Raw genomic sequence first — 22,286 nt, 5'->3', positions numbered from 1 at the left:
CAGAACTGATCATCTAAATAATAATAATAATAATAATAATAATAAGCTGTTACAGTACTGTTCAATGTCATTACAGTGTGTACAAATACAGATGGTATTGACAACACAGATTATAAATTAAGTCGTAACATTTTAATGTTGATGTGAAGGCAGAACCTAATCCAAAAATAACATACTTCCTCTATTCTATTGCTTATTAAAACTATGTAACACGACAAAAGTGCTGCAGTCAGAATAGGAGCAGTGTGTTCCTTCTCCTACAGTATATATACATTGCTTGTATACAGTCAATGTTTTATAAACCATTCATGAAGGTTATTATGTTCATTGTTCAATTAAAATAGGACAAATTATTTTCAGCAAATACAAAAATAAATATATGCAATACATAGTAGTGCTTCTGTAAATATAGTCTTTTCAAACATCAATAAAATAAAACTTCACATTGGTTTAAAGACTATCATTTGTGTCGTTGACTTTATGTAAAAGGTGCCAATGGATTTGAGTAAAGATGACTATATATAATGTTTTTGTTTATATCAGCCTATTTTATAAACAATTCAGTTGTTGTTTTTGCCAGTGTTCCTAATTATTATTAATTTACGGTAGGACATTTTTGTACCAAAGATGGACTATACAATATCATTGGAAACATTACAATTGGTAGTGTCTATTTTCAGAAAGCTCCAGATTCCATTTGCTGTCCAACATCCTATTATACAAGTATAATAACATTGCAGCACAAGGAAACAATAGCAAAATATGAAATTCTCTATATACACAAAGCACACAAATTATAGAGCTGTTCTGTTCTCTTTGATCACGGGCGGTACGGCCATCCGCAACAATCAGTGCACCTCTCGACACCTGCAGATTGATTGATAACTGATCGTTTTAATTAGAGGCTTTCATAGCTGGAGTTTAAAACGTGCGTTTGAACACTGATGCCTGCCAGTCACAATGTGGGACGGGGAGGGTCTCAATGTGTGGGACGCCTGAAAAGTCACAGAACTGTGTGGGACTGTCCCACGCAGTGTGGGACTGTCCCACGCAAAGTGGGACATCTGGTTAGTGTTGTAGTCGAGTCCACCTAATGCGAGACCAAGTCAAGACCAAGTTAGACTCAGAGTGGGGGCGAGTCCGAGTCAAGACCGAGTGTGGGAGGGGGTCGAGTCCGAGTTGAGACAGAGACCAATGGGAGGCGAGACCGAGACCACATCTTTTTTTCTTGTCATTTGATACGTACGGAAAACACTGTGAGAGCAGGCAGGCGCGTCAGCTGCACTCCGTTACTTAAGAAGATAGCTGGCTAAGTGCCAGACAGCTCTCTCATAATGTTCATGTGAATGGGCTCCTCATAATATGGGTATTATACATTTATTTCATTGCATGGTAGTGACTCATGACTCGAGTGGACTCGGCAGGGGAAGAGTCCCGAGTCCCGAGTCCGAGAGACCGAGTCAAATTACGTGCGAGACAAAGACCGAGACAAAGACAAGTGAAAATGTGCACTCGAGACCGAGACCGGACTCAGGTACTTCAACACTACATCTGGTCACCCCACTAGTGTGCGGGCGCCGTGCAGACGTGCGTGTTGGCGTGCGCGTGCATGCGGTCAAGCCCATCTTCCAGTGGATGCCAAGGTTCTGCTCATGCTGTAGACGGCCTCAGTGCTCTGCTGTTTGCCCCAGGACCCGAGCGGCACGATGACGATGGTTCCGTTGTCCTCGGAACCGTACTGCAACGCCTGCACACACGCACGCACACACGCACACAGTTTAGCACACTGGTTCCCAAACCTTTTAGCCTGTGACCCAAAAGAGAATTTATATATTGCCCCAGGACCCAACTTAGTGAAAATAGCAGATCTACAAGCTCACAACGCCTCACAAGCTTGTAGATTGGCTATTTTCACTAGTCTACTTCACGGCACTCGAACTATCCAGGTTTGAATGTAGCTTTACTTATTTTCTATCAGCAACAATGTGTAAGTCGCGTTCTCCCTACAGTTAACTGCAGGGATATGGCGCTGGCTGATGACGTCATAATGTACCTGCTCAGAGATGACCTCAGCTGCCTCAGTGGGGTCGTGACACTGGCTGATGACATCACAGATCTCCTGGTCGCTGAGCAGGAAGTTGATTCCGTCCGTTGTCAGGGCCAGGAAGCTGTCATTGGCATGTTGCACCTGAACATACACATACACGCACCTTTGTTATAGCATGCACTGTACATGTACATACACACACACACACACACACACACACACACACACACACACACACACACATAGAATACAAATTTGCACATCACACGTACTTTGAAGTTGATACTTCGTGTTACACACATTGATTTATATATGAAATGTGTCACCAGTCATGTCAGCTGACCAGTCATGTCAAATATGTGTAACTGATACAGATTATTCATATCACACACACACACACACTACACACACGCTGACCTTGACTCGGCGCGTCTCTGGCTCGGCGATCACTCCGTTGTGTTTGAGGTGAAAGTCTCCGATGCTTCGCGTCATGGCTAGCCTGCCGTTAACGTTAGCCTGACCCACGCTGTTCCACGCCAGGAACCCTCCGCTCTCCCTTATCCTACACACACACACACATACACAAACACATACACAAACACAGGACTCTGGTCTGACACCATGTTGCGTATCAAACTCCCTGTCCAAATAATACAGTTTATTCAGCCTGATTGGAATTGTAACCAAATAATGGCCCGGTGCAGGCCAAAAATAAATAAAAGCCTGCTGCAAATAGCCACCTGGTTCCTTTTAACCCATTAAGGATGGGAACCCCTTTTTTTAAATATACTGTACCTTTCAGGACTGGAACGCTTTTCGGGGTAGATGTTGCTATGCACAGTATATAGCAACATCATTTTCTGGTCATTTTTGAATAAATATTTGAAGGTTTTCAGAAAACGGGTCCAAAACTATTTTGTGTATTAAACACCCAGGCTACTATATGGAAATATACGGTATTGGAAGGTATCGTCGACTCGTCACACAAGCTTCCAGTTCAATATTGCTGCTGAGCCAATCACACCAAGTTATGGGAAACGGGGATGCCGCATTCTGGAATCACGTGACTACAGTTACAGATTCAGGATTCCAGACATCATTATGAGGATCGATAATCATGCAACTTTCAAGCGTTACGGTAAAGGTTTGCAAGTATAAATTGTACCATAAAGCATCACATTATAGAAGACTCTAAACCCATTAAAACCCGGAAAGCATCCGTGTCATTTTAGATTTTTTTGCTATTCAAAAAACAGCAGATATAAGAGCTCACATCGTGGCACGGAGTGACGTGCTGAGAGCTAGTGTAGCAGAGTGGCTCAGAGCCTCTGCCTGATGGCCTCAATAGTCTAATATCTCCCCCGGTCCATATCCCTTTGGTCTAGTGGTTAAGATGTTGGACTTTCACGCGGGAGACCCGAGTTCGAATCCCGGGCGTTACATTGGTGCCGTGACCCGGATCGGGTATCCCCATGGGAGGAGGTCAAAAGGGGGGTGAGTGTAGCAGTGGCTCAGAGCCTCTGCCTGATGGCCTCAATAGTCTAATATCTCCCCTGGTCCATAGGGATATCCCTTTGGTCTAGTGGTTAAGATGTTGGACTTTCACGCGGGAGACCCGAGTTTGAATCCCGGGCGTTACACTTGTGTATTTGCTATTGTGGAACCTTTTCTGAATAATCTTGAAAGTGTGAGAACTGCTGATTCAGAAAGCATTTGTAGACTCGACCTCAGGTCTAAATGGGACGGGTATGCTGCACTGGACACATTCACATGACAACAGCAAAACAGTCCTTGTATACTGTGTTTTGTCAGAATTAGGTATTCTGGGTCAGGTCATGTGTGTTACATCATGACACATCATGTACTACTGTTGGATCAGCTGCTCCTGTCATTACGTAATAAATCTGTGTCATGTTGATGAGGTTACTGCATACTGTAGGATCAGCTACTACTTGGTTTCCCAAGGTTGGGGTCGCGGGACACTGACGGTCAGGTCACAGAATGACTTTGGGTCATCAAAAATATTTTACACACCTGAATAGAATTCAACAGAATGAGTGAAATGCAATGTAAAAATGATTAAAAATAAATTTTAACCATAATTATTACAAAACCCGTACATAGCCCTAAGCTTACTACATTACATGTGCAGACAAATGCACATTCATGTGCATAAAATTACTTCCGGGGTTAGGTTAGGTCAATGCAGCATAATTTTGGGGTCGCAGGCTGAAAAGTTTGAGAACCCATGATCTATAACACAATATTGTTCACTTTTTGCTGTTGTCATATCAAATGTTCAATGTATATTATTTAAACATTTTCAAATAGGCATATATAGGCAGGTATATTCAGTGATTTCACTTAATTCATATATCACTTATTTTTTCTTATTTTTTGTATAATCCTCCCTACTATAAAGTGTGCTGACCATATAAGGAGTTCCTCCCTGTCCCCAGTGATCCCCTGGGGTCAAAAAACCCTAGTTTCGGTTTGGGCTTTGGGTGGCAAAGCCTTCATTCAATCAGGATGAGAGGGGCCTTCCTCCAATCATGATCGAGTGCGGCGGGCCTTGGTGCACGTGCTGTTGGTCTGTTGTACTTCCCCCACTGTAGAGTGTGTGCATGTGCACATCTTGTTACCGGGTGGACCGGGTTCTTTTCCAAATCACCCAAATCACTGAATGCTCCTTTAAGGCTAATATGATCGAGTGTTATGTAATAATAAAGTATTCCAGGATCATATGTACCGTACTGTACTGTACTGGATAAGCTGCTCCTGTTATGTTATGCAACACGACTGCAGTTGTCCTACTTTTGTAATTGACTACTACACTGACTGGGAAGGAGACTGCAGGTCAGTGTTGTTATGAGTCATGAGATGTAATGTACAGTATGGACCATGGAGAGGCATGTTAAATGGGATTTGTACAGACAGACAGACAGACAGCAGTGGTTCCGAAACTTTTTAGCCTGTGACCCAAAAGAGAAATTAGACGTTTGCCCGGGACACAAACTATAATAGTGAAAATAGCAGCTCTACAAGCTCGCAACTGCGCTTGTAGATGGGCTATTTTCACTACTAGATTTTTCTTTGATTTCTTCCTACAATTTCTTTTTTTTTTTAAAGATATTTTTTTGCGGTTTACGCCTTTTATTGGTTTTTTGAAGGGACAGACAGTAGGCTGACAGGAAACGGGAGAGAGATGGGGGAAGACATGCAGTAAAGGCCGTGTCGGGCTCGGGAGTCGAACCCGCGGCACACTGCGACTGGATTACCAGTCGGGTGCCCAGACGGTTACGCCACCGCCTGGGCGATTTCTTCCTACAATTGCTGAAAAAAACAACTATTGAGTTTTGTTTTCAATTCATGAAAAAAAAATCTTTTTTTTGGTAAATGTTTTTAAATAATATTAATTAAAAACTAAATGTAGGAAACACAAAACAAAGGGACCCATACAATTTGGTCCACGGCCCAACCTTGGGTCCCGACCCAGTGTTTGGGAACCAGTGGACTATAGGACACTGAAAGATTTACAGTGCTGTCCTGCTCAGGTTGACAGGTTCACAACATGAGTTTGATCATGGAAGAGGATATAAATAGCAGCATGCTCTGTTATGCAATTAAGTATGGATGTTACAGTACCGTACATACTGTATGACGCACATTGTCTCGTTTCACCTCCTTATACAGTACAAGAGCCATGTGTGCCAGGCTGCCAGTATGCATTTACTCTGTCATTAATATAAATGTAAATACTGGTTTCATTTGACTTGTATCGCCCAAAAAGACTCCTGTATAGCTTCTGTACACATAACATTATGAGCCCTATTTTAGCCTTAGCCCTTATTCATATCTCTATGAAATATCTCTGCAATAGAGGATTAATTATTTCTAAAATAGAGGATTTCATATCTCTGAAACGGGCAGTGGTGGAAAAAGTACTCAAAAGTTTTACTTAAGTAAAATGATCAATACTACAATATAGAAATACTCTTTTACAGGTAAAAGTCCAAAATACACTTGAGTAAAAGTACAAAGCATTGGCTCCAAAATATACTTAAAGTACCAAAAGTAAAAGTACTCATTGTACAGAATGTCCCGTTTAAAGTTTTCAAATGTATGGGCAATGTGCCATGATGCGACACATTGTGAGCTTGTAGACCGTCTATTTTCAAATGGCCGAAATGTAGGGCTGAAGTGGTTAATGTATGATTGTTGTATGAATAGGCCTATTAATCAAAATCTACAGTGTAGTGGAGTGGAGTGAAAGTACAATATTTGGATTCAAGATGTAGTGGAGTAGAAGTAAAAGAATTAGAAATTAGAAATACCTAAAAAATGTACTTCCACCATTGGAAATGGGAAACCTGTTTTATGGGGGGGGGGGGGGGGGGGGGTATGTGGTATGTGTCCGACTTCAACTAGCAGGGTCTGGTGACTGTCACTGTGCCTGTGCGGGCAGGTTTGACTTGAGACAGAGCCAGTAACTTTCCATTCTAAGGTTTATATTTCAACTTTCAACATAATGTGTTCCTGCGTAGATACTTCTATTCTCCCAAACACCACACAGTAGCACAACCTTTCACTGGGAATCATATAAAGATTAAATAAGCTATATTTATTTGTATATAATATTGATTGAAATAACTCTGTAATATAAATGGTAAATGGTGCATTTATATAGCGCTTTTATGCAAAGCGCTTTACATAGATTGTGCATTACATTCAGTCATTCACACACATTCATATTTTCATATTCCAATGCCGGAGGAAACCATGTGCACCAACCTGCAAAGCAATTAGGGGTTCAGAGTCTTGCTCAAGGACACTTCGACTCCTATCCAGCTGCTCTACCCCTGAGACAATGTATTGAGAAGTACTGAGCTTTCAACGTCATAGTCTCTGTTCTGAATCAGATATGTGTATGCTATTCAATAAGGAAAAAAGTAAAAAAGCCGGAATTCAAGGTACTTGTACTACACTGAGTTAAAGTATCAATACTGCAGTGTTCAATTTGTTGACTAAGTCTAAGACCAAGGTTTTGATATGTAGTCAACTAAGACTAGACTAATACTAAATAAATTCAGATGACTAAATAGGACAAACTAAATGGTGTGATATTCAAAAGACTAAAGGCGCATACATACTCCAGTTTAGTTTTCTAAAGGTTAGAAAACTACATCACTGTGGTGATCAGCTATCACCGTGGACCTCCGACAAGACCTTTCACTCTGGGCTGTCACCTTGTTCACTGATTGGTCTGAGTTGGGTGGGTGGTCCCCTTGATTTGGCAGGCACTTGGGTGTCGCATCTGAACCAAGGGGAGGCGGGGTCAATGCTTAAGGACATCATTGCCAGTATGATAACTTATCACCTAAAACTGTATGAACCATAAGAGTACGACTACATCAGAATTTGCTGTCAAAATTAACACTGGTGTGCTCTCTGGATAAAGGTGCTATAAATGCACCAATGCATCATTTGCCATTTAGTGTCCTGGGCAGGTAGTGGCTAAGTATAATTCCCAGCATGCATTTGGGCTCGCCTCATACACAGTAACAGTTATGCCTCTTTGTGAGCTTGTCAATTGTCAATTTCCGGGGGAGTGGAACCGGCACACAACTAATCCTACAGTAAGTCAGGCTTTATTGTTATAAAACTTGTTATGCAACTTTCTTCAATCAATGACTCCCTAGTCCAAAAAATCCAATAGGATTTTGAAAGTTTCTAATAGGATCCTATAGGATTCTATCGGAACTTTGGACAATCCTAGGATTTTCCAAAGTTCCGATAGAATCCTATAGGATTATGAACATCTAAAAATGTTCCAATAGAATAATATAGAACAGGTCTGGGTAGCTCAGTCGGTAGAGCTTATAATAGGATTTTTTCAGAATCCTATAGGATTTTTTTTAGCTATAGGGCTGAGTTAGACCAGTGTGTCGTACCTCTCTCTCTCATCCTTGCGGTCAGGGGTGTGGTCAATTGTCAGTTTGTGGGCCTGCCCCTTCCTGCATAGCACCGCTCGGCTGTCGCCAACGCTCCCGACGACTAGCTCCACCCCATCTCGTAGCATAGCAACGGTCGCCGTGGTGCCCGCTGTCAGATAGGAGGCTGTAGGGTGAGGTCAGCAGAGGTAACACAAACACACGCACACACAAACACACACACGCACGCACGCACACACACACAGTCAGATTGTATGTATACATTCATGAAGATATAGAGTATATTGGCGAGTAAACACAGAATGAGAGAGACAAGGTGTGTGTGTTTGTGCGTGTGTGTCTCACCATTGTGAAAGTAGCTGAGGTGTGTGTGTAGGGCCTTGTCCACATCCAGAAAGGCCTTCATCATAACCTTCTCCAAGTTCTCCTCTTCCTCCAGTGCATCTCTGCATACGCACGCACGCACGCACGCACACGCACACGCACACGCACACACACACACACACACACACACACACACACACACACACACACACACACACACACACACAATAAAGGAAGTGTCCAACCAATGGCTTCATATTCAACGTGTGCTGACACACTGGATCAGAGGTTCTCTGAGCCACGATTACTTGCAAAGTCAATGCAAATGAAAATGATAGGCATTGTGTAAGATGTGACACCCATTGTGGTGGAAAGTAACTAAGTACATTTACTTAAAGGACCACTTCACCACTTTTCAACCCATCTTCATATAATAGGTCCTCACTAATAATCATGATAAAATGGCACAATTTTGTGTCTCATAGGAGGGCTGTGGGCAGTTCACAAACGCGTCCACCAGTGACATCATCGATGGGGAATCCAAGCTAATAGAAACTGCAGGCTTTCTAGTCCTGAGAAGTTGCAATGTGAAAAAGGAAGCCATCGTTCTCAAGATAATTAAAATCTAAACATTTTTGTAAAAATAATCTTGTTAAAATAAATGTGCCTAACGATAATTTCACTGGTGGACGGGTTTCTGAACTGACCACAGTCCTCCTATGAGACACAGACTGAATAGAAACAAATGGTGCCATTTTATCATGGTTATTAGTGAGGATCTTATATTAGTATAAGATAGGTTGAAAAGTGGTGAAGTGGTCCTTTAAGTACTGTACTTAAGTACAATTTGAAGTACTTTACTTGAGTACTTTTTCCACCACTACTAACAGCATAGTAACTAGTTGTACCGGATGTATTTCTCCATGAACGTGTAACAGAAGTATAGTAACTAGTTGTACCGGATGTATTTCTCCATGAACGTGTAACAGAAGTATAGTAACTCAGTTGTACCGGATGTATTGCTCCATGAACGTGTAACAGAAGTATAGTAACTCAGTTGTACCGGATGTATTTCTCCATGAACGTGTAACAGAAGTATAGTAACTCAGTTGTACCGGATGTATTGCTCCATGAACGTGTAACAGAAGTATAGTAACTCAGTTGTACCGGATGTATTGCTCCATGAACGTGTAACAGAAGTATAGTAACTCAGTTGTACCGGATGTATTTCTCCATGAACGTGTAACAGAAGTATAGTAACTCAGTTGTACCGGATGTATTTCTCCATGAACGTGTAACAGAAGTATAGTAACTAGTTGTACCGGATGTATTTCTCCATGAACGTGTAACAGAAGTATAGTAACTCAGTTGTACCGGATGTATTGCTCCATGAACGTGTAACAGAAGTCAGCGGCTTGCGTGCCACCGTGTCCGTCGAACACGGCAAAGTACAGCAGGTTGTCATGGATACGGGCAATCTTCAAGCGGTCCTCGTTCTGTCTCCTCTGACCCAGCACACACGCACTGCCCACTCTTGACAGACTGACCTAGACACACACACCCACGCGCACGCAAACGCACAGAGTCGGTCAGTCATTCAGTCATTCGTTCATACACATGCATTAATTCATCCATTCATTTAGTGATTTGATTGATTTCAGTCAGCGATTCATTGCTTCGGTCATTCAGTGATTCTTTCAGCCAGTCATGATAAATATATGAATATGGACATATAATAGATAGATAGATCTACAACTAACTGGTTAATCGATAACCTTATCAAAACGTATCAATTAACAATTAATGCATGAATCGATAATTCACATCCCTGATTCCAACTAGTTCCTTTCCCCTCCAGCAGGCGCCCCAGCTGGCCAGGGAGAGGCAGTATAGAGACCAGGATTACTGCATGTTTTTTGTGAGGTTACTTACCCTAGGGGACACAGGGAAGAACATGCAAACTCCACACAGAAAGGCCCTTAGGCTATGGGTGCTGATGACACGGAGGAGAGAACATGCCCCCCGGAGGGAATCGAACCCAGGACCTTCTAGCTGTGCAGCGACAGCGCTACCGACTGCGCCAACATGCCGCCAATGATTCACATGGGTTCAATCATTCAGCGATTCATTCATTCATTCCTACTTGTGGAATAGGTGTTCCATAGCGTATACTGGAAGGCAGCAGGATGGGTTCTTCCAGTCTGTTGTCCCAGTGACCAAACGAGTCCCACGTAACAGGTCTACCACTGCTGTCTGATACACGGCTACGACACCGCACACACATCTACACACACACACACACACACACACACACACACACACACACACACACACACACACACACACACACACTTGAATGACACTGACAGAAGGCATCTTTGCTCAAAGTTGTTGATTGGATGCTACACTATATATTTATTTGTTGTGACGGTATTAATCCTTACATAAAGTGGTATGTAACCCAGGCCTGATTTTGTAGTTTGGGTCAGATGTATTTCCCCCGGATACGATATTTTTTAAACCAATCACAACACTTTTGTAAAAGCATTTGTAACGCTTCAACGTCATTTCCTTGAGCAGTACTTCCGCCAAATTCCAGCACTTCCTTTCATGCACTCTACAGCATAGGTCTTGCCCAGCGTTGAATGTGGAGAAGAGGACCATTCGCCTCTACTGCCCAACCCGTGCAGCTTAAAAGAACTTGCAGGGTTCAATAATAATGCAAAGAACTGTGTAAAGAAACGGGAAACTGTCATATAACTATGCTTCAAAGACACGAAAAGAAGAAGAAAACAGAATGTAAAAAAACACACATGGATCAAACTGGGCTCACCTGTACCGTGGCGGCAGCAGGAGCGTTGGGAGAGGAGCGCACGGAGGTGTGACGCTTGATAGTGGAGCGACCACATCTCAACAGGCTGACCAGAACGGAGCCAGACATGACGGACGGACTGCAGGGGAGGTGAGGAGAGGATTACATGGTTAGAGTATTAGTAGAGCATATATATACTGGGAAGCAATGGTTCTAATTAAAGCCATGGTCCGGAGACCTCGCTTGTTTCTGTAACGTGAGGCAGCTTCATGTAGGCCTACAATTAGGCTACACCACGTGGACATGATGCTAGTATGTCATGTCACATGACGTAAAAGTACACCACCTGGATATGCACACTAATGTGTCACATGGCGAAAAAGTATACCACCTGGATATGACGTCAATATGTCACATGACGGAAAAGTACACCACCTGGATATGATGCTAGTTACGCACGTATGTCACAACTTGGACTCCAAACCAACCATTGGCAATGAGTGCCAAGCAGGGAGTTTATGGGTAAACGTTTTATAGTCCTCTTTGGTAACACTTGACCGGGGATTGGATCCCCCAGTCTCAGGACTGACACTCTAACCCGAAGGCCACTGAGCTGTTAATAGAATGAATACTTGTACTGTGTAAAGGTGGATATTCGAGGGGCCGGGGGAGAGCTGCCATTTCCAATTTCCAATACTTTTACTTCTACTCCACTACATCTCAGAGGCAAATATTACTTTTACTCCACTACAATTATTTGAAAACTTGGTTACTTTATAGATTCTGATTAGTATTACAAAACACACTAACCACTTCAGCACCATATATATTTAGGCTATTTGAAAATAGCAGATCTACAAGCTAGCTCACAATGCGTCAATTTGAACTTGTGGAATGGGACATTCTGCACAATGAGTATTTTGGTACTTTAAGTATATTTTGATGCAGATACATCTGGATTACTCAAGTAATTTTTTATTCTGGACTTTTACCAGTAACAGAGTATTTCTGCATTGCAGTATTGATACTTTTAAAACAATTGAGTACTTTTTCCACCACTGAGTAAACCATAGGTAGAGAGGGGGACACTGACACAATGTTGGCAGGAGCGATGTGACGTTGTTTGTTGTTTATTTGTCTTCCCTTGTGTGAACGTGCAGGAGTTTGCCGTGTGTTTGAACTTGTAATTGACTTTGGATAAGATCGTTAAAACACAGTGACGTTAGCAATAAGTTAAGTAGCCAACGTGGCCCATAGGTCAGGAGGCTGACGTTAGTAGGTTAGTGGGATAGAGATAGCCAGTGAGACCAAATCAATGGTGTGTTGGGTACTGCTGGACACTGCCTGGACATGCAGCAGTGTGCCTTTGCACTGGACTCAAACTACCAACCATCCATTCAACCATGACAGCTTAATACACACTCTACAGTCTACAGTCTACCAGTTTCGATTTTGAATATTTTTTCCGTCTATACTTATATAATAATAATAATAATAATAATAATAATAGCTTGAATTTATAAAGTGCCATCCATGAAACCCATAAAAACAATGAACTCATGGCTGCTTTAAGTACAAAACAAACAAGAACTAAATCTATACCCTATTGACCTCAAGATTATGGTGGAGGTGAGTGCATTAAGTGCCCCCCCCCTCCACACACACACACACACACACACACACACACACACACACACACACACACACACACACACACACACACACACACACACACACACACACACACACACACACACACACACACGTGATCCTCAGGCCATGTTGTTGACACTCAAAACAAGGCATGTATATGTGCATGTAGATGCATCATCATGTGTGCAAAACACACATGCAGGTTAATGATTTATGATGATGTTAACAGTAGCTACATTCAGCTTATTAGTGAGTCACCAACACACACACACACACACACACACACACACACACACACACACACACACACACACACACACACACACACACACACACACACACACACACACACACACACACACACACACACACACACACACACACACACACACACACACCTTACTTGTGTTTTCTTGGTTTTGTGGGTTTTCTCTGCAAATTTCCCTGCCTGTCTCCAAGGCCGCAGCAGGTGTTAAGAAGATACTCCGTAGGTTAGCTCGAGCCTTTTAAGCGATCGTGGAGGTGGTTGTAGATATTGTCTCCCGCTGAGAGCACAGACCGCCATGGAATAAACGCGGTCTCGAGGCTTGTGTCGGTGGGGGATTTAAACTGTGCCGTTGTCGACCAATCAGAGTGCACGTTGCCCTCTCACTTCCAATAGCATGCAGAGGGTGTGACTGTTTGGATGGGATCCAGGTCATGGGGTTTAAATCTCTCTCTCAGCATGTTTTTCTATTTCTAGCTCTCAACTATCACGCGCGCGCACGCGCGCACACACACACACACACACACACACACACACACACACACACACACACACACACACACACACACACACACACACGGTTGAAAAAGTAGGCTACTCACATTTCTTACTTAAGTGAAAGTATCAATACTTCAATGTATAAATACTCTGTTACACTTACAACTTAAGTAAAAGTCCCAAATAAAACAAATTGTTGAGTAAAAGTACAAGTATTGGTATCCAAATATACTAATGTACCAATATTAGAAAGTACTAATTTCTTGTTTTCAAACGTGTAGAAACATATTTTAAAAGTAGCAGAACTACAAGCTCACAATGCGTCACAAGCGGCCGAAATGTATGCAGGGCTGAAGTGGTTGTTTTGTAATAATAATCAAAATCTACTATAGTAACTAAAGTTTTCAAATGGAGTCAAAGTAAAAGTATTGGTACTTAAGTAAATGTAGGATACTCTTTGGCCTCCCAAAGAAATCAATTGACAAGCTACAACTTGTGCAAAATGCCGCAGCCAGAGTCCTAACAAAAACCAAGATGCGAGACCATATCACCCCAGTTTTAGCCTCCTTACACTGGCTCCCGGTTGTTTTTAGAATAGATTTTAAAGTTATTTTACTTGTTTACAAAGCTTTAAATGGCCTCGCCCCCACCTATCTTCAGGACTGCTTGCCAAGGTATGTCCCAAACCGCCTCCTTAGGTCCGCCACTGCTGGCCTGCTTGAAAAGCCACAAAGAATGGCATTGAAGAAATATGGCGAAGCTTAAGACCCATTTTTTACTCTAGCATTTGGCTGAATCCTCTGATTTTAATTATTTGTCGACTCACTGTTTTACCTATTTCATTGTCTTTTTATGCATTTTTTATGTCGTTTGGTGTTTTGGGCATTTTTTGTACTTTGATTGTGCCTTGATTGTTATGTTGTTTGATATTTTTTATACTTTGTCTTGTAAAGCACTTTGCGCTGCACTCGTGTCATGAAAGGTGCTCTATAAATAAAGTTTATTATTATTATTATTATTTTACTTTCCACCATTGGGAACAGGATTCGGACCCGCCACGATGCACTGACAGGCTGCATTAGGAGCCTATAGGTGCCCAGACCGCTAGGCCGGTCCGGGCCCACAACATAATTTCTGATGGGAGCACATGCACGGCAACACACATTTATTTGGGGGTCCTTGACATGAAAATGTTTGAGAACCACTGAATTTCCACTGCAGATTGTCAACGGAATGTCTACATGGGTTTTGGATGAATTAAGAAAACATAGATTCATGATAGCCTATGGCCCTATTAGCATTTCTTTCAGATATTCAGTCAAGCTAACTACATTTTATTGTATTACAAAATTACATTAGATACCTGGTACCAGGACCTAAACTAGTGAAAATAGCAGATCTACAAGCTCACAAAGCAGAATTAGTTGATTATAAAAAATAAAAATAAAGAAATGCCACTCACGCACACATGCACGTGCGTGCTCACACAAACACTTCTTATTGAAATTGTACTGAAGAAACTCAGAACACAAGAATGTCACTCCTTGCAACTTTAAGTTTAGGGCTAATAATGACTCTCTGGCTCCCCCTACTGACAGTTTCACAACAAAACGCACCAGGAACAGTATGCTGTGTGACTGTGTCTGGCTAGCCTGGCGCGGCCAGGGGCCAGACTCATAGCGAGGGTTCACTGATGTTTCCTCTCCGCATATTAGGAAACATCAGTGAACTCTCGCTACGAGTCTGGCCGCGCCAGGCTAGTGTCTGACCATACATTAGGGACTTACAATGACACTGAGTGACAGCAACAGTAGAATACTAAAATACTGTTCCGAAGTGATTGAATGATTGAAGGTTGGCTACATGGAGAACGGGAGACCTTTCTTTAACCTGCTGCAGGACAAGTAGCCTATAGTTTATAGGTTATCGCCGGACGCCGTAGGCCTACTTGCTGCTAGTCAACACACGTGTGCACGCACACATACACAAGCACAGCTCGGCTACATGTCATTAGATTCAAAGTTGCCTAAACAAAACATGTACAAACATTTATACATTATAAACATACAAACAAATCTAAAAAAATCCATGAATAAAAATAATTACCGGTAAGAAGGGAGACGGGGGTACCTGGGGTAGGATGCTCTGATCCATACGTCCATCCATCTTCAACCGCTTATCCAGAGTCAGATCGTGGGGGTAACACTCCAGTTCCCTCTCCAGAGCAACATTAGCAACTTCCTCCTGGGGGTTCCCGAGGCATTCCAAGGCCAGTGTGATGTATATTCCCATTTCTGTCGTGCAATTATATGGTAAAGGGTGCAGTTATATAGCGCCTTTATCCAAGGCGCTTGCGGCTTTACGGTACATAGATTGCATTGTGCATTACATTCACCCATTCACACACATTCATACACGATGGGCGATGGCGGCGGAAACCATGCAAGGCACCAACCAGCACATCGGGAGCAATTAGGGGTTCAGTGTCTTGCTCAAGGACATTTCGACACTAATTCTGGGAGAGCCCAGAGCCTTATCTACAAGATTGAATGATCGAGAAGATTATAAAAAATATATATATTTTTATTTCACATACATTTGTTGATATATAATAATATAAGGAATAAAATAATTGTCAAACATGTATGCTTCTTGATTGTGAATAATTTAAAAAGTCATCAATAGAAGCAGCGCTAAATTAATGCCAAGACAAGTTGAAAGATGTACAGTAGTACATGAGCCACTTCATAGCCTACCGGCAGATACATTCAGGAGGATAGTTCCTTTTTTCTTTCGATTTTTATCCCAGTTATTGTAACCCATTTTTTCACCAGGTGCCAACTGCCAACTGCCTCCTGGGCGCTACTCTCCCTCTATCAACCTGGGCCGGGGAGAACCCCAAACTGAGCTAATGCTTCCTTCAATGCATGAGGAGTGACCAGGCCGCTTCTTATCACCTGACGACGACGACGGGGGACGGGGACGGGGACGGGGGGAGGCGTAGTTAGCCTACTTTGTCCTTGTTAATTATACAATTAAGATGAAACATGACGGCGTAATTCCCTCCTTGTGCGTGGCACGGGGACGGTAAATAAAACATGTCCCAAAGAGTGTGCATTGTTAACATCAGTGTTGCTTTAATGGCTGTGAATTATTTAAACCGGGGTTCTGAAATCCAGAACACAACTCGGGAGAGAAGAGAGGATGAGAGGAGAGATGGAGAAAGAGAGGGATATTAAAATAGAAGCTAGTAGAGAGGGGGGGGGGGGGGGGGGGGCATGTGTTTAGAAAACAGCGTAGAGAAAAAGGACATGCACATGAAAAATGGGATGGGGGAGAGGATCGAGAGAGCAGGTCAAATGGAAGGTAAATAGAGCATGCAGGAGGTATAGAGAAAGAGACAAAATGTGTTTATTATTCTTGTACGGACCGTGTGTGTGTGTGTGTGTGAGATAGAGAAAGAAAAAGAGAGATGATAGAGACAGAGGTGAGCTCAAAATTAATGTTCCACACATGTTCCCAAGTAGGGCATAAAACTTCCACGGGGAGGGACCCCAAACATCATCAACACGTGAGAACAAGAGAGAGAGAGGCAGGGAGAGAGAGAGAGAGAGAGGTTGTGCACATCATGAATCACACCAAATGTTCCTTGTTTGCAGTCAAACCACACATAGGAGCCATCATGTAATGAACCGTTTCCAAAAATATGCCACCAACACACTCTTCAAAACACTGAGTGCGCAATAACAACAGCAGAGCTTATTTAACCAGTGTGCAAAGACTTTATTTCCCCTTCGTGTTCAACAGACTGTCGTACGGCATGTTTTGATTTAGTTTTAGTCACTTTTAAATACAATTTAATTTTGATTTAGTCACATTTTAGTCATCTGATTTTTTTGTGTGTTTAGTGTCTAGTTTTAGTCGACTAAATATAAGATTTTAGTCGACTAAATCTACAGTTGATTTAATCGACTAAAATGTATTTTTGGCAGGTCTTGACAGTCGTATAATGGCTGATATTTTCACCAATGGCCGTATTTTCACCATTTTCCTCTGTGAAAAAAGGTAGTCGATGAACATTTTTCGTCACTAGATGGTTGTCTGCCCCACATTGAAGTGGACGTGTGTGCAGCCGTGCATCATACCTTTTGCCCCCTTGCAGCCAACCCCCGCCACTAGTACACACTACTACACCCTTGTTAGTGGCTTAGTTACAGTGACCCCAATGAAGAGGAGAGACTCACTCTACCAGCTAACTGCTAAGTGCTCTAGTAGTGCTTCATGAGGTTGAACTGAAAGGAAGTGGATGAAATATTAAACCAACAAAGAAGAGTGACTAATGCCGTGACCTACTCCGACTGTTCGTGTGTATGTAGGACAGTGTGTTTAGAACAGCTGGTTCTCAGTTACATGCACATTTCCCCGCCAAGCAGATTTAGTCACGGGGACCCCCCCCCCCCCCCAACAGTGGTGGAATGCCCCAGCTCGCTTGGTCTTCAACCAGCTAAAATTCTCACATGTCTCCCCCCTTCTCCGCTCCGCTCCTAGTTGGTGGCAACTTAAAATGAAGAGTTAAAAAAAAAAAGATTATTATTTTTAGTAAGGCAACGTTTCGGTCCCTCCGGACCTTCTTTATGCCTGAAGAAGGTCCGGAGAGACCGAAACGTTGCCTTATTAAAAGTAATTAATACTCATGTACCGAGCAGATACTCAGTGTGCGGGTGTATCTTTCTTCTTATCACACATTATTATTCTCTGAAATTGATATAGTAATAATAATATGTCTTTATAAAACGGTTCTAAGAGTACCATAGACGAAAAACAGTCTAAGTCCAAATTTCATTCTGACCCCTCCACGAAAAGGCCTCGTTGTCCTGAACCCTTATCTATCATTTATACATTATGGATCAATAGTGTGGACTTAGACTGTTATTCGTCTGTGGCATTATATTGTTACTATAGGAAAGCACGAGAAACCCACGTGTCAGTCTCCTGTCCATGCACTCGTTTAAAAAATGCTGGCTCCTCCTTACATTTTAAACCACAACAACATCAACAACTATAATAATAATAATAATTATTATAATACTAAACTACCTAACAAGTGTAACTGCCTTTTCGTTTCCCAGAGCAACGGCTACAACACCAGGATGTTTACAATGTTGGGAAGGATCACTCGCATACAGAATGAAACAGTTTACAGTGAAGCAAGCAACCAATCAGATGTTTGACACAATCCACTAATACTAATATATGCGGTACCCATAATGCCTCACTCCGTCACGGCTGGAGCCTTCCTCCAACATCCCAGAATCCCTCCTGCTACTCTCTTCTCCTTCTTCCCCTGCTCCTCTTTCACTTTATTTTCCTTTATCTGCTCCTCCTTTTCCTTCTCCTTATTCTTCTCCTTCTGTCTCTGCACCTCCTTTTCCTTCTCCTCATTCTTCTCCTTCTGTCTCTGCACCTCCTTCTCCTTCTCCTCATTCTTCTCCTTCCGTCTCTGCACCTCCTTCTCCTTCTCCTCATTCTTCTCCTTCTGTCTCTGCACCTCCTTTTCCTTCTCCTCATTCTTCACCTTCTGTCTCTGCTCCTCCTTTTCCTTCTCCTCCTTTTTCCTCTCCTCCTTCTTTCTCTGCTCTTCCCTTTCTTTCTTCTCCTTCTTTCTCTGCTCTTCCCTTTCTTTCTTCTTCATCTCCTCTTCCCTTTCTTTCTTCTCCTTCTTTCTGTGCTCCTCCATTTCCTTCTCCCTATCCTCTTCCTCTTCTTTCTTCTGCTTCCTCTGCTCGTCCCGTTCCTTTCCCCTCTTCTCCTTCTCTTTCTTCTCCTTCTCCCTTGCCTCCTCCTCTTTCTCCTTCTTCTCCCTCTGCCTTCGCTCCTCCCATTCCGTTTCTTTTTTTCTCTCTTCCTCTTTTCTCTCCCTTTTCCTCTGCTCCTCCTGTTCCTTTTCCTTCTTCCTCTCCTCCTCTCTCTCCTTCTTTTCCTTTTTCCTCTGCTCTTCCCATTCCGTTTCTTTTTTTCTCTCTTCCTCTTTTCTCTCCCTTTTCCTCTGCTCCTCCTGTTCCGCTTCCTTTTCTCTCTCCTCTTTTCTCTCCCTTTTCCTCTGCTCCTCCTCTTCCGCTTCCTTTTTTCTCTCCTCTTTTCTCTCCGTTTTCCTCTGCTCCTCCTGTTCCGCTTCCTTCTTCCTCTCCTCTTCTGTCTCCTTCTTTTCCTTTTTCCTCTGCTCCTCCCGTTCCGTTTCTTTTTTTCTCTCCTCCTCTTTTCTCTCCCTTTTCCTGTGGTCCTCCTCTTCCGCTTCCTTTTTTCTCTCCTCTTTTCTCTCACTTTTCCTCTGCTCCTCCTGTTCCTTTTCCTTCTTCCTCTCCTCCTCTCTCTCCTTCTTTTCCTTCTTCGTCTGCTCCTCTCGTTCCTTCTGGCTCTTCCTCTCCTCCTCTTTCCGCTCCTGCTGCTCCTTCCTCTTTTCCTCTTCCCTCTGTTTCTTCTTCTTCTTCTCCTCCTGCTCCCTCCTCTTCTTCCGGTCCACCGTCTTCCTCTTCCTCCTCTTCCTCCTGGTCTTCTTGCTCCCCTGCTCCTCGGGGGAGATGCAGGTCTGTGTGGCCTGGTGTGTGATCCTGGACTGGAGGTGTGACTGGATGGCCGTCCCCAGAGCGCCCGGCTCCACAGGGCCTCCGTACACCTCCCACGTCATCCCCTGTTCGTAGGGTTGGCACAGTTATTACATAATCGTCTCATCGCAACTTATTTGAGAGAATCGCAATTATTTTGTCATAATCGCCATAATCGTGTCCACGTTGAAAAATGTCCATACATTTAAAAAGTAGAAATAGCAGATCTACAAGCTTACAATGCCGCGTTGTAAGCTTGTAGATCACTATTTCCGCCAAGTATAAAACTTATAAAAATGCTAGTCATTTCTAGGTATCTTTCAGTTATTTGTCATATCTGCCCTGTGCACCTTTTTATTACGAAGCCTAAAAGCCTTGACGGCCTTACAGGTGTATGCAAAGGATACATTTATGTAATTTAGATTTATAATTTAGCATTTCATTAGATTTATAATTTAGTATTTTATGTAGACATAGCACGTAGCACTCTATAATGTATACGCATAGCTTCACTGTACAGATAATCTACTGTTGATGCTTATGATGCTAATGATTCTTGATGTCTATTTCTTTGTATTTGGTGTATGTGTTGTTCTTGCTTACTGTAAATCGCTCTGGATTAAGAGTGTCTGCTAAATGCCTAAATTCAATTGTAATTGTAAATTGTTCATAATGTTCCAGTGACCAATGCTAAAAACACAATGACATCGTTAATCGCAATTATTTGTGTAACAATGAATGGTCAACTTAAATGTGTAATAGTGACGGCCCCACCTGTTCATCCCACGCCACCTGCTGCGGTTTGACTCCCTCTCTCTTCTCCTCTGCTTCCGCCTGGTCTTTCCCCTCCGCTCGTCTCTCCGCGTGGGGTTTCCTTCTCTCCAGCTCTCCTCCTCCTCGCCCATCCTCCTCTCCCGTCTCCTGCGATGAGTTCCGCTCGAAGCTGTATGCGCGCATGTTGGCGGGGAGGGACATGGCCTTATTGTCCGTCATGGCGAGAGGGAGCAGCGATTGGCCGCGCAGCTCTATGTCGATCTTGCAGGTGTGCTGCTGGGCAGTCGGCCGGAGCGCGACAGTGGCGGAGAGCGGGGGCGCCGGTGAAGTCGAGCTGTCCGACTGACGGGCAGGCGGACCAACGAGGGAGCTGGTGGAGGCCGAGCGGTCAACCAGCTCCACCTCCGCCTGAACACCCACCTCTCTCCGCTCCGCCGGCCGCACACGCAGCCTCTCCGCCACGTCGGTCATGGTGGCCTCCTCCGTGACGCTCCTGGACGTCCCCAGCTGGGCGGTGCTTGTAGGGGGAGGAGAGGAGGTGGAGGAGAGAGGAGAGAGGGAGAGGGAGGAACAGGAAGTAGAAACGCTCTGCCTCGGGCATCTGGTGTCAGTGGCGATGGCGGCCACGTTTCCCGAGTCACGGCTCCGACTCGGCGGGGTGCCAGGTGTCCTCGTCAACCCCGGCGATCGATCCGGGGTTGCCACGTCGTCCCGGATCCGCGCGTCGCCACGATGCCGCAACGTATCCAAAGAGGCCGCACGTCCTGCCGCGGCGGCCATTTTAGATTCCAACCGCTGCCGAGCACTGTGCTCGGCAACGGCGGGCGGTTTTGGAGGCGGCACTGTGATGGGGTCAAAGGTCACACCTCTGCTCAGGCTGCATGCATCATCATGGGGTGTGCTGCTGTCCTCTGTTGCCATGGGAACGGGTCCCACCAAGGAAGGAACCTTTTCGGAGGCTCCTCCTCTTGTTGCCATGGCTACAGTGGCGGTGGATTTGGGGCTGGACGTTGCCCGGGGAACCGGCATGACGCCCCAACCTGTAGAGGCAGGAAATTACATGCAGGAAGCAGGAAATAAAGATGTCGTCACTTATTCATGCACTTCAAAATAAAAGACGTATGCAAGCGCATGCGTGTGTGTGCGAACACTGTGTTTGGGGACAACGTGTGTGTTAGTTACTATACTAGTAAGTATGCCTACTGTACTCAGCAATGCGTTTAGATCTGGCAGGTTTCATTACTAGACTTCAAAATAGACCCCCATTCATGTTTTCCAAAAATATATATATTAATTATTTATAAGACTAGAATCAAGCCATCCAGGTATTCCAGGATCCTGGTGAATAACGACCAATGAC

General features: G+C 43.6%; 1 protein-coding gene across 2 annotated transcripts; it reads right to left on the bottom strand.

The window, feature by feature from the left end:
* Positions 1 to 981: 981 nt before the first annotated feature.
* Positions 982 to 13,319, bottom strand: ppm1ka (protein phosphatase, Mg2+/Mn2+ dependent 1Ka). 2 transcript variants are annotated; one of them, XM_079491564.1, is made up of 9 exons: positions 13,186 to 13,319; positions 11,156 to 11,273; positions 10,466 to 10,606; positions 9,697 to 9,869; positions 8,344 to 8,444; positions 7,999 to 8,164; positions 2,465 to 2,609; positions 2,054 to 2,188; positions 982 to 1,747 (listed from the first exon to the last, which is right to left on the bottom strand). In XM_079491564.1, exons 2-9 carry the CDS (start codon positions 11,261 to 11,263, stop codon positions 1,616 to 1,618), a joined length of 1,101 nt encoding a protein of 366 aa, XP_079347690.1. In that variant the 5' UTR covers positions 11,264 to 11,273; positions 13,186 to 13,319; the 3' UTR covers positions 982 to 1,615. The 2 variants fall into 2 exon arrangements, with proteins under 2 accessions (XP_079347690.1, XP_079347689.1); XM_079491563.1 differs by having other exon boundaries at positions 13,191 to 13,319.
* Between the last annotated feature and the right edge of the window lie 8,967 nt (positions 13,320 to 22,286).

Source organism: Electrona antarctica (assembly GCF_951216825.1).
Source record: "Electrona antarctica genome assembly, chromosome: 21".
In the NCBI taxonomy this organism is placed as follows: domain Eukaryota; kingdom Metazoa; phylum Chordata; class Actinopteri; order Myctophiformes; family Myctophidae; genus Electrona; species Electrona antarctica.
Note: the sequence above shows the minus strand (reverse complement) of the source record. Positions and strands in the feature narration are given on the sequence as shown.